At 33.1% G+C, this 18208-nt stretch overlaps 2 protein-coding genes across 7 annotated transcripts in view; one reads left to right on the top strand and one right to left on the bottom strand.

Moving 5' to 3' along the window:
• LOC105218985 (disks large-associated protein 4) overlaps positions 1 to 17011 on the top strand; it is a 30218-nt gene extending 13207 nt beyond the window's left edge. For all 6 annotated transcript variants that reach the window (XM_054235142.1, XM_054235141.1, XM_054235143.1 and 3 more), the window contains 2 exons: positions 1916 to 2070; positions 2122 to 17011. In XM_054235142.1, coding sequence (XP_054091117.1) covers positions 1916 to 2070; positions 2122 to 2412 — 446 coding nt within the window. In that variant the 3' untranslated portion in view covers positions 2413 to 17011. The remainder of the gene's footprint in view (positions 1 to 1915; positions 2071 to 2121) is intronic.
• On the bottom strand, positions 4559 to 5637 carry LOC128922543 (uncharacterized). Its single transcript, XM_054233470.1, has 4 exons — positions 5496 to 5637; positions 5243 to 5432; positions 4731 to 5180; positions 4559 to 4693 (listed from the first exon to the last, which is right to left on the bottom strand). The coding sequence occupies exons 1-4, from the start codon at positions 5504 to 5506 to the stop codon at positions 4559 to 4561; spliced, it is 786 nt and encodes a 261-aa protein (XP_054089445.1). The 5' UTR covers positions 5507 to 5637.
• Positions 17012 to 18208: the final 1197 nt, after the last annotated feature.

The following is an 18208-nucleotide window of genomic DNA, read 5'->3' as shown; positions in this document are numbered from 1 at the left end:
ATGTTATTTTATTAAAACACTAGCAGACCCACACGTTTTTGTGGCTAAGGTATACATTAAATTAGTAAATTTTTCAATACAGAGAAAAAATTCTTACGCATAAAGACGAAAACGTTATAACCGATAAATTTTAAAATGATTGATATACATTATCGTAGAACTTTATTAAGCGTAAATTGTCATAATTTGTAAAACTTTGTTTTTTTAATCGTTTATTGAAGTATGTAACAAATGAGCATGTTTCAAAGTTGGCTCAAACTTGGCTTCGATGACGATATTGATTACTTTACATGTTAACAACTCACATTACTTTTAATTGCAAGGGAGTGGGGATAGTCCAGGCAATTTAAAATAGTCTGTGGGATAATTGTGAAATGAAGTGACAGAAATCTTTTGGAAATGTTATTAATCCATCGAGGTGTCAACTGCGACCCTACCATTTCCAACAGCTTCTACAATCGCAATTGGATATACAGTGGAACTTCCATAACTCGAACTTCTATAACTCGAAGATCTCCATAACTCGAACACTTGAATTGGCAATAGCGTTTAGAAGCCAAATTTCATACAAATTCCCTTCCATAACTCGAATTTCTATAACTCGAAGTTCTATAACTCGAACTCTTGAAGAGGTAATAGAGTGCAACTTTCATACAAATTTCCTTCCATAAATGGAACTTTTTGGTCAGGACATAATACAAAATTTAAAATTTTACCGAGGCAGAATTTTAAAAGAGCCCCTCTATATTGTACGGAGTCAAACAAAAAATATAATATTACACATATGGATTGCATAAATCATCTAACAAAGGCATGGGACATAGACGTCAAGAGTTAATAGCAATAGCAAACTGCAACAAACAAAATTACAGAATAGATTTTCTAACATATACATATATATAAAACTTTATGCGAAGGTAATAAATAGAACTGTAAAAATCTATATTTTACAGCTTTTTAAAAATTTGTATATTTTAATGAAAATTCCATAACTCGAAGTCTCTCTAACTCGAAGTTTTTTTGTGGATTATGGTGATTCGAGTTAGAGAACTTCCACTGTAGTTGCAAAAGCACTCGTACGGTAGTTGTTAATTGGCGATTCTTTATGTGTCGCCACAAATTAGATGATTTTAAGCATGCGATTAGTTGGTCAGCAACACTTGATCCAGGAATAATTGGAAGAGTCTGGCGTAAATCACCTGCCAACAGTATCATGGCAAAAACGTTTTGGTTGTCGCGTAAATCTTTTAAAGTCCTGTCAGTGCCTCCTGCGACTTCTTTGCATACTAACAGGTGCCAAGTTTCCCCTATTCCCGTTTACTTTGGTGGTGAATATATAGGTCAAATTGTGTGTTATCTTAATAAAATTGCATCAATGAATTGCGAGTGCGAGCAATTGAACAATGACAAAAATATTTTAACAAAGCAACAAAGACAACCTTCAAAATATTATTATTTTTTGTTTTCTTTTTTTATATCTTTGTTGTCAATTCGAATAAAATTCTCTTATTATTATTATCTTCCTCGCAATTTTTCCATATTTAATTACTTTCTAATCTTTTCCTGGCCTTCCACGAATATTTTAAGACTAAAATTAGCCAGATAGGTTTGGCCGTTCTCGACTTTTTGCGTTCTTCTCCGTAAGAACCATCCTTGTACTTCAAGGAATATTGTAAAAAAAAGAATTAGCGAAATCGGTTCAGTTGTTCTCGAGTTATGCGCTTAGCAACACATTTTGCGATTAATTTTTATATTATAGAAGACATTAATATATATACATTTATATAACTATAAGTTATTTATTGCTGTTTTCTGGTGAAAATTTGCAATTATTATTTACTTATATATCTTATGGTAAAAAATTATAAATTCTAGTTTAGTAGTGTTTTATTAATCTAAATATATTGTATTGCAGGCCTTTGCCAAAATAATTTGAATTCATCACCACAAGACAAATTTCCCACTACAAATGATGATCTTCAAGGATTTTGGGATATGGTGAATTTGCAAGTCGATCATATCAATTCTATATTTGATGAGATAGAAGTATTAAGACAAAACAATTGGAAGGTACGAATACAAATAGACTTAATTAGCCAATATTAATACTTCTAATTCCAGAAACCTATGGAAATTCTACCTAAGGAGCCGACCAAAATACAACCAAAAACAGTAAAGACTGTCAACCAAAAGACAAAAGTTAGTACATCTAATGGAAATGACTCTAAAACAAAATCAGTCTTATCGGCCGCAGCGTTGAAACGAGAATCTCAAAGAAAAATGTTGTTAGAAATGAAACGTAAAAACAAAATCGCATTGGCAGCTAAATCAACTACGTCTGTTGGAGATTCTGTTGAGCCACTTGTTGAAAATTTAGACACCGTTGAGATATTTGTCAAACACACTAATTGAAAGTTCGTTAATGAGTGCTTTGGTCTTACTAAACTGTACTAGTCCTCTAACAAAATCGAATGAGACATACACTCCATGACATATATAATCTATAAATCTTTCGCTTCTACTAATTCTAGTTTCATAATCTAAAAACGTTATATACACGAATAATACTCGTTTGCAGGCTAATCATTCATAATAAAGCAGTGTGCTATTAAAAGATGAGAAAGAGAAAAATGAAATTGAGTAATTTATATACATATGCTCATTTTTGGAAATCTAAATCTGTTATGTGAAAAATGCAATATGCATCATTTACTTCATTTTGCTTTAAAATAGATTGTAATTGAGCCAAATTCATAGTTTTCAATTTAGTTAAATTATATTTACTGTTACTAGCTTAAAACTATGAAGAAATGTTTGAATTGGTTGACATCTTAAATACGCACTGTACATACATGTTTGATATTTTTATATTAATTGATTTATCATATGAATTTTGCGTGATTGTCAGAGAATAATATTTTACATAAAAATACATTTATTTTATGAAAATTTTAAATGTATGAAAAAAGTACATCTATTAATTATTATTATCAAACAAACTTTTAAATTGGAAAGGAATGAATTTATGCAGCTGGAGAACCATTATGAAACTATAACACCTATTTCCATTGTTATTGGCATGCAGATACTTTTTTCGTTATGAATGCGCTTATATTTGATGTTTATGATGTCAAAACATCAAATATACATACTATGTAGGTTTGCTTCAGTAAGAGATTTGTATGACCGCGTTCCGACGAGAACGCTATTGTCTCGGCAACTCCTAGTTGATAGAAGAGGGGGCGACGAGGAAAGGGGGATCGCAGGATAAAAAGGACAACAATTTGCTAGATGAAGCGTCCATGAATTTTAGAAAATTATGTGAAGAGAATTACAAAAAAACTTGTCTCGGGTTGTCGAAACAAAATTTTACCGTGTGAACGCAATGGGAGACACCAAAGGAGAATCTGCCGATAATTAGCGACAATAGGATTCTGGTTTGAATGCAGTAGATGAGTTTATAATAACCGGTCTACTGGTCATGGATAACAAAATTCTTGTTGTAAAGACACAAAACAATCACCACATAATCTTGATGTTACGTAGATCCGATTGCCGTGAGAACAGTTATTATAAATATTACTTCCAAAAATCTTTTCCATATTTAAATAAACATAATTCAAACAAGTAAGGAAAGGCTAAGTTCGGGTGCAACCGAACGTTTTATACTTTCGCAATTTATTGCTATATTTTTATTAAGAAAACACACAATTTGACCCATATATTCGGCATAAATATATTTCACATATTAACCGATTTATAAGCTATTAAGCTCATCGTATTTTTGTAAATTCTATAATTAGGTATTCTCTTATATTCTTATATAAGAGAAGTTATGACCTGAAGAACAATGGGCCTAATCATTGAATCCGCAGCGAATTCGATTTCGATTCGATAAGTATTTTCGATCGAAAATTTTTATGCAATCATTCATTCCGTCGATAAACTGCTTTATTACAAAATAAAAATGTCAAACTTCATTGTCGACTGTAAGTTTGACAGGTTTGAAAAATTAAATTGTCTGGAATTTTTATTTCGTTTATATAAATATTTGAAATGGATACAATCGCGTTAAATTTAAGTGATAGTGATAGTGAATATGAAAATTGTGTAAAAATTCGTCGTGAGCGCAGAAATTTAAGAAATAGTTCAAAAGACATATTGGAAATGGATGAAATCATGCTAAAGGCCGAATAATTGTTGAGAAAACAATAGGTTTATTAAAATCTGTATTTCGTTGCCTTTGCGGTGAACGAGGTCTACATTACGAGCCATTTAAAGCAGCGCGTATTGTTAATTTCTGCTGTGCATTGCATAATATTCGTTTGAATTTTAATTCTAACGAAACTTATAATGAGCCATACCTGGATACAACTGAAAATGAAAATTCCATCGATGATGACAATGATTTAGATGATATGCCCACCGACGAAGCAAGTAAAATAAGAGATAGTTTTTTAGATATTTTTTAATATACATGTTGAATTCATTTTTATTAGACTAAGTTAAAAAACATAAAAATTCATTAAAACGAAATGTTTTGTTAGTTCAAAAAAACTTATGGCTTATTTAAATGTTCAAGTTCTAGTTCTAAAATTTTCCTTTTGGTTTCTAATTTATCTATTGCTATTTTTTCCATTGCGGAATTATGTCGCTTCATTTCCTTTAATTTATCCTTTTCAGTTTCATTAAGTTTTCTAAGTCATCTATTTGTGTCGGACTGTTCTTTAATATATTCTTTTTGATGTTTCACAAGCGTGTCCTGCAGTTTTGAAATATTTGTCTCCACTTTTTTTTTGGATCGTTATTTGTTCTGTAAGAAGATCAATCTTGTTTGTTTTGTTCTTTTTATGTGGAGTACAGAAAATATCGGCATCCACATTAGATTCTATTACCTGACCGGGAGTCATATGTGATGTAGGTTCAACCAATTCAATGTCAGGCTGGGAAAAAATTGACTCAACTGGTCTCTTGCTAGCACTACTTGTTGTAGGAATCTCATCAGGGATATTTTCTATTGAAGTGATCTTCACTGATGTATTGAGTGACAGTATAACACTCACCTTCTCTTCAAGTGAACTTAAAGAAACTTGGCTGAAGGGCCCACCACCTGTTCCAGAAATGTGTTTTGCATTTTTTACCATTTTTTTCTTTGTTGCAAACTTAAAATCTGTCCAAACCTAGTTATAGGTTAAGAAAGAAGTTTAATAGCCGAAAATTTACAAATTATGATTTTTCATACCTTCTTCCATCCAGTTCTGTCCTTGATTGGAGGACCTAAAGCGTTCAGTTTATTTGATATTTCTTCCCAAAAACTATTCAAATCGCCTGGTGCTCTCTGCGAAAAACCTTTCGCTATGTCGGGGTGTAACTTCATTTCATTTACTAACACTTCAAATTGTGTTTTATTAGTGTGTTTTTGTCTCTTATCTCTAAAATTTCAATGTAAAACATAATTAAATGCGTCATTAACAATTTTTTATATAAATACTTACAAATTTTCCATTTCTTTAAAATTTCCGCAACACACTCACCAACGGATTGATTTCGATGCAAATTTTCGATATTGCGGTATCAATGATTCCGAAATTAGTGACATCTATGTGCCGCGGAAAGCATTTTATCGCGTCGGTAACTAAATTCAATTCGATCGAAAATGTGACTATCGATACGGATTCAATGATTCCCATGTAAAATTTTACTATCGAATCGAACCATTTTTCGATCGAAACGGATTCAATCATTAGGCCCAATATTTCCTCTGAATTAAATTAAGATACCTGAGAGATTTCGGAAATTTTCGGTGAAAAGTTGCCACGGGGTACTGAGTTATTCATATTCGATAGTCGGGACATTGAAAAGTTATAGTCCGATTTCCACAATTTTTTCACAAGTGATGCCACAGATCATACAGTATTTGTGTAAAGTTTTATTTCGCTATCTTCATTGGTTCCTTATGTATATATTATAAAGTGAAGGAATAAGATGAAATTCAAAAATGAGTTATATGGGAAGATGTTGTGGTTGTGAACCGATTTCGCCCATTTATCCATTTGTCCGTGTCATCAGGGTGTCAGGAAATATTATATACCGAATTTCATTGAAATCTGTCGAATACTTCCTGAGATATGTTTTTTTAACCCATAAGTGGGCGATGCCACGCCCATTTTCCATTTTGTAAAAAGTCTCAGTGCAGCTTCCTTCTGCTATTTTTTCTGTGAAATTTAGTGTTTCTGACGTTTTTCGTTAGTGAGTTAACCCACTTTTAGTAATTTTAAACCTAACCTTTGTATGGGAGGTGGGCGTGGTTATTATCCGATTTCAACTTTTTTCATGGTGTGTGGGGGAGTACGTAGGAGAACCGGCTACAGAAAGTTTGTTTTATATCGCTATATTGGTTTGCGAGATATATACAAATAACCGATTTGGGGGCGGGGCCACGCCCACTTCCCCAAAAAAATTACATCCAAATATGCCCCTTCCTAGTGCGATCCTTTATTCCAAATTTTACTTTTATAACTTTATTTATGGCTTTGTTATGACACTTTATAAGTTTTTGGTTTTTGCCATTTTGTGGGCGCGGCAATGGTTCGATTTTGCCGAAAGCAACCTCCTCAGGGTGCCAAGGAATACGTGTTCCAAGTTTCGTTAAGATGTCTCAATTTTTACTCAGGTTATCTGTTGCACGGACAGACGGACGGACGGACAGACAGACATCCGGATTTCAACTCGTCTCGCCATCCTGATCATTTTGATATATATAACCCTATATGTAACTCGTTTAGTTTTATGACTTACAAACAACCGTTATGTGTTTTCCCGCCTGGATAAGGAAGCGAAGCGAATGTGTCTGGTGGTGAACGAGGACAAGACGAAATATCTCCTGTGATCAAACAAACAGTCAGCGCATTAACGTCTTGGCTGCCATGTCACTGTTGATAGTCATAACTTTGAAGTTGTAGATAATTTCGTATACCTGGGCACCAGTATCAACACCGATAATAATGTCTGCCTTGAAAGTCAGTCAAGAAGAAGAAGAAGCAGTTTAACACCTCAATTGTGTAACTGCCTTCCCTAAATAAAAGCGTTGGCGGAACGTTTTTACCGCTCAGCGTTAACATCGATGCGCCATCCCTAAATAAAAGCGGCAACTTTCCGTCAAATATCAAAATGTTTACTTGAATTGTCGTTGTGAAATTTAATTGTACAGAAAAACTTCGTTTTTCGCAGCCAACTTTACTTCGGAACGCTCTCTGAAAATAGAATTTTTCAACCGTCGGTATGTGCCATACAAATTGTATGAGCATGAGGATTTTTTGACAGTCATTTGCCGCTGCCGCTTTTATTTAGGGAAGGCAGTAAGGCTACTGGCGAATAATCGCAATTTTAGTAGCCTTGGCTACTGAGACTAGATTTTTTATTACGATAAGCTATCTATCTCAGTTGCCAAGAATACGCAGATAACAGCCCTGAGTTTACATTTTTGACAATTATTTTGAAAGTATTTGGCAGCAGTGACAGTGACAATTTGTGCAGTTAAAAATACAAATACGTGAACAAAAATATTTTATTTCAACCAAAATATAAAGAAGAACTATAATGAGTAGTTATTAATTATTTTTCATGAGTCGGGAAGAAAGCTTGAATGTCGCAATAATTCGACGGTTAATTAGAGATCGTTCCAATCCTTTGGACGCTAAGGATTAAAATGTTATTATTTGTTATGTTTACTATATTTTGTATATTTTCAAATAGCGTTTTAAATCCATCAACCGATCAACTGCTGTCTCTCAAATTCTGAAGATTTGAGCAGCGCTACGATTCTTTGCTGAAGGTACATAGCTATCAGAAAGGTCAAGGGAATGACTTCGAAATTTCACAACTTAAATACGACGATGTCTGTGATTCTTACAGAAGTGACCACATTTATACAACAGAAAATATGCCTAAAACATATAAAATTTAACATAAGTGTAGAAGAGCAAAATACTACTAAAATAATAAATAATAAGCAATCAAACAGAATTTCCTAAAAAAGAACTACAAAATCTGTATATTAATATCTATACCTCAGAAGTAAACCGAATATTACAAATTGCTTAAAAATGGTATTGTTAAAATATTAGCTTCTGCTATTCTTTTCCAGTCTTATGGGGTGACCTGAATCTATTTATTTCGGCTTCAAAGCCATTCCATAGTTTTACATTTTTTAAATAATATTTAAAAAGCAACTCATTCAAATATATATTTATGTAAATACATTTTTTATTTATATTTACAATTTTGGCCATCTGAATATATTATATTACTCAAAACTACAATCTATAATGAAGATACTGGTATTGATCAGTAGCCTGCTTTTGACATATTTGGATACTATAAAAAGGGTTGATAGTAATAGATAATATGCAAAAAATGGCGACTGGCAATCAGTAGCCTGTTATATTCGCCAGTAACCTCTCTTAATGTATTTTTCGGACTACGATAGCCTGAAGGCGACTGAACTCAGGCTATTATAGATACATAATATGGGTGTTCTGAAATTCGGGTTTATTGATGAAAAAAAATTTAGAAACTGATTAAACTGACATGGATTCCGATGAAAATGAACTCGTCAATCTAGTGCAATTTGTTGGAAATTATGATGATAGAAAAACCAGAAGAGTTGTGAGGCCTTGACTTCATTTTTAGCAAGCTAATGCCATAATTCATTATTCAAGGGAGATAAAGAAGTTTTACGAACAGAAAAATAGTTCACTCTGGGGTTCTATCAAGAGGATCCACAATTTAACACAGTCAAAACCCTAAAAGTAGTGATTGAGGAAGCTTGAGCTGCAATACCGAGAATGAGTTTAATAAACCTTATTGCTTCAATGGCGAACAGATTAATTCAAGTTTTAAAACGCAACGGAAAGTGGACAGACTACTAACAAGAAGTTGGGAGTTAAGCCGAAATTTATTCCTTAAAATTGTTTTTGTTTTTGAGTTTATATGAATTGATAGCTTGGAAAGTAAACTAATCAAAGTTTTTTTGATATAAAATTACTTACTTTATTCTTAATATTTTTACTACTATTGATAAAAGCACAACGTGCTTATACAGATCCGTAGAGACTGCACCAGTAAACAGCATCGAAAAGGATCTTAAATATAAAGGAAAATGCTCTTGGAGTATTCCTGGAAATTTCTGGAGCATTCAATAACGTCTCAACGCAATCTATTCTTAATAGTATAGAATCAATAGGTGTTCAACCGGCTATACAACGCTGGGTCAAAAACTTCATTTATTTAGTTTTCAAATTGATGAGTTTTCTGATAATGAAAATAACAAAACTAACAAAAAAGCACAAAGCTGACACGAATCGCGGCACTCGTTAACGAGCGATGTAAGTTATTTTGGCATAAACTCCCTTTTTATTACTTTAAATAAAAATATATTGGTATAACAATTAAATTTTATTAATATTTTTTTTATTTAACATATTTTAGTAATAATATACAGTGGAACTTCCATAACTCGAAGTTCTCCATCACTCAAACTCTTGAATTGGCAATAGAAGTAAAATTTCATACAAAATTCCTTCCATTAATCAAACTTTTCGACCAGGACATAATACAAAATTTAAAATTTAATTTTCTAGGCAGAATTGTAAAAGAGTCTCTCTATATCGTATGGAGGCGAATAAAAATGATATTACTCTTATGGATTGCATAAATCATGTAACAAATGCATGGGATACAGACGTCAAAAGCCAAAAAATAGCAAATTGTATCAAACAAAATCACAGAATATACGTTTTAACTTATGTTCATGAAACTTTATGAATAAATAAAACTGTGTATAAATCTATATTTTACAGCTTTTTGAAAATGTTATGCTTTAATGAAAATTCTATAACTCGAAGTCTCTCTAACTCAAAGTTTTTTTTGTGGATTATGGTGATTAGAGTTAGAGAAGTTCCACTGTATTGTAACGGATTTCCAAAATCTGTTGTTTACTCTAAAATTCTAACCTGAATTCGATCACTGGATTGTCAAATAAAAGTCACACTTTAATGGCTATACACTAAACTTTATTTCTAATTCCTTATAACTTAACGCTTTAGTACTCAATACTTCGTTACACTGCCCTCCACTTAAGTCTAATCGTCCCGATTAGACATACTTCCAGAATCAAACGCTTAGCATTTCTTCCCCTAATCTCGACTTCTAGGACACTGTCGTCCTCCTTAACATTCCTTTCTCCATTGGCATTAATCCAAAATCTTAAATTATTCCGTAACCAAAAATTATACTCGCAGTCGTCTACGCCGTTGTTTCCTGGACAGCATACTGATAAGCCAAGAACATGGATATATGGATATCCTCTGCACCTGTGGTGATACCTGTCCACCAGTTTTCTAAAATGCTCTTCCAAATTTCGGATGAATCCTTCCGTCATGATATCGGATTGTGGATGTAATGCAACTCCAACACATAGCTTCTGGCACATTTCCAAATTGTTGATGCACACATCCGCCATCTCGTCAGTCTCTTTACCATGAATTGGGCACTCTTCTGTCCTGACCGTCAAAACACTCCTGTTTCCTGATTTACTGAGTAATGGACCAGCTACAACCATGGCGACTCGTTCAAATGTACTGCTCCCAAACTGTACTGCTTCATTTCACCATGACTCTTGGAACTCGACACTTTATTTGCAATGTCATCTCTCATGGATTGATGACAACCAACCCAATACAATTGATCCTTCAATTTTCCCAAGGTTTCCATGATTCTTATGTGCCCTTTACTTGTACCTTTGTGAATCTCGTAGCCTAAAGTTCGATATAAACAACCAGCCACCAACTTAAAATTATTCCACTGTGCCTTTGCGACTAGATGTTCTGCAGACATTTCTTCTTTTTTTGGACATTTCACAACTGGAGATGCATCTTCAGATTGTTGTATCTTCATATCACAATCTTTTGTCCATGACACATGTGTCTTCTCTGGGGTCACCTGCGTCAATATATGTGCCTCCTGCTCCTTCAATTGTGTAGACACCTGTGCTGAAACCTGCGATGGTATACATTCTCCATGCACTTCCAGCTGTGTTAACAACTCTTCTCTTTTTAAGGTCATCTCCATCGACTCCTCCTCTTTGGACTCCTGTTAGGACATCCCATTCACTTCCAATTGTGTTAACAAAATATCTTCATGCGCTTCTAATGGTCTTAACATATACGTCTGCTTCGCTTCCAACTGTGTGGACATATTCTCCCCATGCTCTTCCAGCTGTCTTAACATGTCTGCTCTATTTGAGGTCACATCCATTGACTCCTCCTCCTGCTTTTCCAACTGAGAGGACACCCTATTCGCTTCCGAATGTGTTGACAAAATCTGCCCATGCGCTTCCCAAGGCTTTGACATACGCACCTCATTTGCTTCAGTCTGTGTTAACCAAATTTCTTCATGCTTTTCCAGCTGTATTGGCACATCCGCTTTATTTGAAGTCTCATGCATTGATTCTTCCTTCTACTTTCCCAACTGTGAAGATACCCCATTCGTTTCCGACTTCTGCTCTTTTAACTGGGAAGAAAATTGTGCTGATATTGCCGTTGACAGTTCTTTCATATGTTGGGACAACTTTGTTGTTAAGCGTGTGTCCTGTTCTTCCATTCGCGTTGACTACCGCGCGTCCTGCGCTTCCAACTGGGATTTCATCTCCTTTATTTGTAATGACTGCGCCTGCAACTGTGACGACATCTGGGACATAACAGACAAAATCATGTTCATGTCCACTACACCTGACGAACATGGAATCTCTTCTTTTTCCTCAATTTTCGTTGTCGATTCCTCTAACAGCGATTCAAAAACAAATTCGTCCACGTTGATGTTTTCTTCTTCCATTGCCTCTCGCAAACTCCAACTCCTTTTTGAGTTGTGGTTGAACTTGACCATTATCTCCGATGGCATTTTATTTGTCAATCCCACTTCTGACACCAATTGTAACGGATTTCCAAAATCTGTTGTTTACTCTAAAATTCTACCCTGAGTTCGATCAGTGGATTGTCAAATAAAAGTCACACTTTAATGGCTATACACTAAACTTTATTTCTAATTCCTTATAACTTAACACTTTAGTATTCAATACTCTACTTTACAACTCTAACTTATAACTTGTTTACACTTTGCTCGACAACTCTCTTATTAGAACTGTGTCTTGTTGCCAGTCCGACAGCCCTTATATAGTCGATTGTTAGCGATACATCGCCACTCGAACATTCTGGCAACTACGAGTATCGATGTCTAGATACATCTGGCAAGTTATCGATTTCGATAGTCAATTCTAGTTTGTTCTGGTGCCATTTTCGTTACAGTATTAATATTCATCGGCGGGACCCCAATTTTGATAATCATTAATTATTATCTATATTATTTATTTCATTCGTTTCTTTTTTTACTGCAATTCATGTAAAATAAAACTCATACACAATTTGATAACTCATGCATATGATATAGGGCTGTTAAGCATTTATGAATTCAATACTTCGCCTAAAATAATGCAATGGCGTTTACGAATATTGTACATTGTATGCCATTTTATATTGCGTTTACGAAAGCAGCCTGTTTTATCGACCTTTATCCGACAAATGCGACATATTTGATAAAGTGTCTGTGATTTTTGCTTTGTTCAAAAAAAATTAAAACTTACCTTTAACTGTTGTGAAATTTCTTCCAAAAAATTATTTAATTCGCCTGAGGATCTTTGAGAAAATTCTTTGGCTATTTCGAGGGGCAACTTTATATCGTTTTTAAACATCTTTAATTTATTTTTGTTAGTCTGTTTTTGTCTCTTGTCTCTAAAATACCCATTTAAAACATAATTTAGTCCATCATCAGTAATTATTTACATAAAAACTTTCAAATGGTTTATTTCTTTTACATTTCCGCAACTCATTCACCAACGGATCGTAAATTTTATTTTCGATGCGGTTTCAATGATTCCGACGTAAAATTTTTGATCGAATCGAACCATTTTTCGATCGAAACGAATTCAATGATTAGGCCCAATGATTTAAGGACATAATAAATAAGAATAAAAAAAATTTTATGAGTGATTTTCTGCTACAGCATCTGGTCCTTAAAAAACATATTATCATTGAATTAAGACTGTGGTATCCTTTTCTGCTGAAAAACATACATATGTATGTCTATTCGCAATTAGTTTTTGAAGGCCAAAATGTTTACCATCAATACATCCGATAACTAAAAATGTGTATAGTTATTTGCACACATTTTTTCAGTTCATCAGTTAGTCGACATACCTCGTGGAAGTTTATATTTCTCAACAAAGTATTCTGGGCACTTAGATATACAGTCGGGCGAAAACTTACTGAAATGTGGACAAGGTTTCCGTTTCCATCTCTTTAACTACGTTTACATACTGAGCTTTCACACATGCCAATTAAAAAGTCGTTTCCAACTAAGAGATAAGAGAGGTTATACCTTCCACTCGCCAAATAGGAACAAAGCCGCTGCTAGTGAAGCATTATGATGCAAGTAAATGCATCTTTGGGCAGTCTAAACCACTTCCTGAATCAGTCAATGATTTAAAATACTAAATATTTATAAATATAAATTTTATTACGCTGCTTCAGGTAAAGCCATGGGATTGCTTTTATCGCGAATCTTGAACATTATGGCCAATTGGTAATGTTCTTCATCTCAATCTGTTGAACTTGTATAAAAACACGATAGTGTTCATTTCATTGCCTGAAAAAAACTAAATTTAATAAATTCCAATATAAACGTATAATAAATTTGAATTCGTTTTGTATCAAGTGCGGCGAACGGGACAGTCGACACGTTACGAAATTTCACTTGATACGATTATTCGCCCGCTCACGACTGCCGCGATTCGGGACCAGAACTACTTCAAAAATAAGAGCAAAAAAATATTCCACAATTAACGTAAAATCCAAGTTAAAAAACAAAAAAACTACTACGGACTACTTCTCCTAAACGTCTTGGTATTGATTCGACCAACTTCCTTGTTATGGATGGGTCTATATTGTACCACTCTTCCATTAGAATCTGCTCCATTTGGGGTTTGTTTGTAAAATGACGCTTGACTTTGAGCAGGAGTTTTAATTACTCCAGGGCAATTGTATAAAACCAATGCTTTGTATTCAGTGTGGGGTGCTTGTTCGTTATCTTGGTAAATCTGAAAAGTAGATCCGATTACGAGATTTTCTGCACTACTTCGTAAGTTTCTCTTTAGATTGTTAATGTATTGCATGTGGTCCATGACTTGGCGAAATTACTACATTTTTACAACCCCTACTGCCGACATAGCGGTTGGAAAATTCGATTTTGACAGATCGATTAGGAGCACTAGTTCGTAAGTTTCTCTTCAGAATGTTAATGTATTGCATATGGTCCATGATTTGGCGAATTTATTCCATTTTTCTAACCCCTACAGCCGATATAGGTTGGAAAATTCGATTTTGACAGATCGTTTAGCAGTAAAGTTGGCTGCGAAAAACGAAATTGCTTTGCACAATAAAATTTCAGAGTTAACAATTCAAATAAACTTTTTGATATTTGACGTAAAATTTCCGCGTTAGGGCGCTTAACGCTGAGCGGTAAAAAACGTTTCGCTGAACGCTTTTATTTAGGGAAGGCAGTTTATTCGGATATGAAATTTGCTACTTTAACAGTAAATTCCCTGTTTCTTAAAAATGACTCGAATTTTTTATACAATTCTAAGGTATACAGTTTTTAATCTTATATGCCTTCAAGTGACACCTAATCAAACGACTGAGCTATGTCTAGCTATATTTAGCTAAACTCTCTAAAATACTCAAATGATTTTCATAAACTTGTTTGAGGATTATTGTTAATCTATTTAAGTATTTTTAATAAGTAGCGTCCATTGACATTCTGCCTACTGAGTGCTTTGAATCTAAGGTATTTTCTTTTTAGCTCCTTATAAATTGTTCCAAGTTCAATTGAAAATATACGAAAGTTTTCTTCATGTATATCCTGGTATTTGTTGGAAAAAGTATTAGAAGTGGAAAAAAATTAAAAAAATTAAGGTTAAGGTTTCTTAGTGTCAAAAGATGATGAAACATTAGTATAAAGTTTCTGAAAGACTATTAGGAAGAATTGTATAATAGGATACCAAATTCTCTACTCGTTATTTTTTCCAGCAATAGATTGAAGAACGATAGTGGCTGACAGTTTTGCCAACCTCTGAAAAAAATAAATTTTGAAATATTCTCACGAAAATTTTAAATGAGAATTTCCGGGTACTTATTTGACAGATTGTAATTTTAAATGAAGGATAATTCCAATGATATTTGTCAAAAGTTTGTAAACTGATTGGATATTTGCGGAACCTATTTATCTTATTCGATTGTCGGCAACCTCCGAAGTCGAATTTTAGGTGTAACGATTACGATTAAGTCTAGCACGTAGTAGATAGTATTTTACTTTTTGTGACAATACCGTTTATTGGCAGCTTTTGGCTAAGAGCACTGATGGGAGAACTGTCGATACTAAAATCTTTGCCAGTGTGTTCATTTTTGAAACGCTTAAGTCCACCTAATTCTGCCATTTATGTTATCTTGCGTTTGATCCTTTGCTATTATTTTATCTTCTTTTGACAAAGATAGGCGTAGTATTTCGTCATAGATTATATTGCAAAACAGTGGCCTCAAACGGAGTTAGTTACAACGTCTGTCATACAAATAACTTCTTACAATAAATATATCAGAGTTTTGAGTTTCCCTAAAACTTCTATTATGTGAGACTCGTACGTTGAGTTAAATAAGTGATTCCTGTTAGTTTTTTTTTTATTTCATCGATGGTCGAGCACTTCCTGCGAGACCTACTGGTTGCTACATAAACCATATGTATACCAATTGATTGATACTCAATAGTATCAAACAAAATGGTCGATACGCAACTGAATCCCCAACTGTCTTGATTGGCTTCTGTATTAAGACCATGCGTTTTTCTTTCCACCTTGTGTAAACTTTTTATCTTCTTATTTGGAATCATATCCAGCTCTGGACCTTTAGATCTTGAACTGAGCAGTAATAATTAACTTGTCAGTAATTATTAATAGATCTACTCTCCAGGGGGTAATAGCTCTTCTTCATGCAAACGTATGTTGAATGTAGCCAATGAATGAAGTGTTTGCATTACATTTTTAAGGAGAATTGCGCAGATTGATGCTTGCCCTAGGGCCTCGAACCTTAGACATGATCAGCTTTACATTCCACAAAGTGTTTTGAAGCAGTCATACACACAGTTAATTGGATAGAAGAGAAGTAGATTAGTAGATGGGTAAAATATACTTCAGTGTATATACATAAATGTGTGTAATATGTGATATGCCATAGCGACATTGAAAGCAGTCAATATTCTTCTACATAAAGGAAAAAATAATCATTTAATCTCACCTGTAAATCTCTTACATAATGAGAGATGGATTTTGAGTTTTATTTTTAAGTTGTACTGTAAAAAAAATATGCTTTCCATATTTGACAAACTTCAATAACTTTGGAACTAAAATTTCAGTTTGGAATTGCATCGGCGTTTATTTTATATTTTCCATATTCTCCGTAAAACTCATAATGTGAATGTTTAATCGTGGTATACATAAATAAAATATCGAGGAATTACTTTGTAAAAATTTATCTTAAGCAATTATTTATTCGCTATCAACTATATAATATGTTATATACAAGGAATACTAAGAATATATGTTCCCCAGTTGATGTTAAAATTGTTTAATACTCGTAGATACACTTTGAATAGTTTATAAAGCAATACATACGTACATATAATTTACTACAGAATGGGGTATTTTTGGAATTTAGCTATATATGTATATTATTGGTTAGTATGCGACAGTATAAAATAAGGAACTAAATACAGAAATTCGACCACAGTACATAAGACCAAATTTAAAACCCGTTCAGCGATTACTGGCAATACAAAAAAAAAACAAGAACAACAGTAATAAATACTTACATATGAATATAAAAAATTATAATTTTTATTGAACTTATTTAGTAAATTTACGGAAAAGTTTATAACTTATGGAAATTAATTTCTTATTGACTAGTAAGAAGTGTTTATTTAAAATCAATTTATGCGTACATATATATATTTGTGTATAGCCGATGAATGGGGTAAAATAATGTCTGTTACTATATATATATATTTAACGGTCAACCTTTTATAAACTCCGCTGCCGAAAGAATTCATTAAAGTTAATCGACTAGGTATTACATGGAATTTACTATTTTGATTCAAATTATAATTTTTAACAAATGCGAAATAATTGAAAACTAAATTAGTTTAAACCGTTTTTTTAGATTTAAAAATTTGGAAGATCTGAAAGTATTGTGACACATTCCTTTTTAATTTATCCAAACAGTTTTACCAGTATTTCCGATACAATCTCAAGAGTTCCCTACGAAGGCCTACCCATTTTTTTTAATAAAAGAATTTATGAATTTTAGGTAAAAGAGTTTTTATGGAGCCGAAAACTATTATCTGATTGATTTTAAATTTAGTGTTAATTCATTGAATATATATAAAATATCTAATTACTTAGAGTTATGGTTATGGTATGCATTTCGTAGGCAAATCCCATTTTGAATATTTACACTGTATCAATCAAAAACATAACACATAATTTATTTGTTTTCTTCTATTGAAACTAGATTAAATCTCGGTTATGTCATCGAATCTTTGATCAAACAGCTGGTGAATAGTTTTACTTCAAATAGAAAAGTTGCAATGAATTACCAGGTTTTTGCTAATTTTTCGGTACGATATTTAATATCCAATATAAATAAATTAGTTAGAATTTATATTTTGTTTAAGCAGATGACTGCAGGTTGCATTTATTGTTACCTTTGTATATACATACATCAATGGCAATGAATCTGTATATAGTTTAGGTATACCACGGGATAAATGGTATATTGTTTATAACCATGTGCTATATGTTCATACGTACATATGTACATTCCCATTGCCTCATCAAAATACACAATTTTAATATTATTAATCTACAACTTCAATATTTAATCTATTAGGTAAGACGAGTTCGAAAAAGACGTGAGCCGCACCAAAGGAAATATTTACCCTGTTTTGCTCGTATATATATGTAAATATGGTCGGCGCATGTATTTACAATCGA

Source organism: Zeugodacus cucurbitae, chromosome 6, assembly GCF_028554725.1.
Source record: "Zeugodacus cucurbitae isolate PBARC_wt_2022May chromosome 6, idZeuCucr1.2, whole genome shotgun sequence".
Classification (NCBI taxonomy): domain Eukaryota; kingdom Metazoa; phylum Arthropoda; class Insecta; order Diptera; family Tephritidae; genus Zeugodacus; species Zeugodacus cucurbitae.
This window is presented reverse-complemented; position numbering and strand designations above follow the sequence as displayed.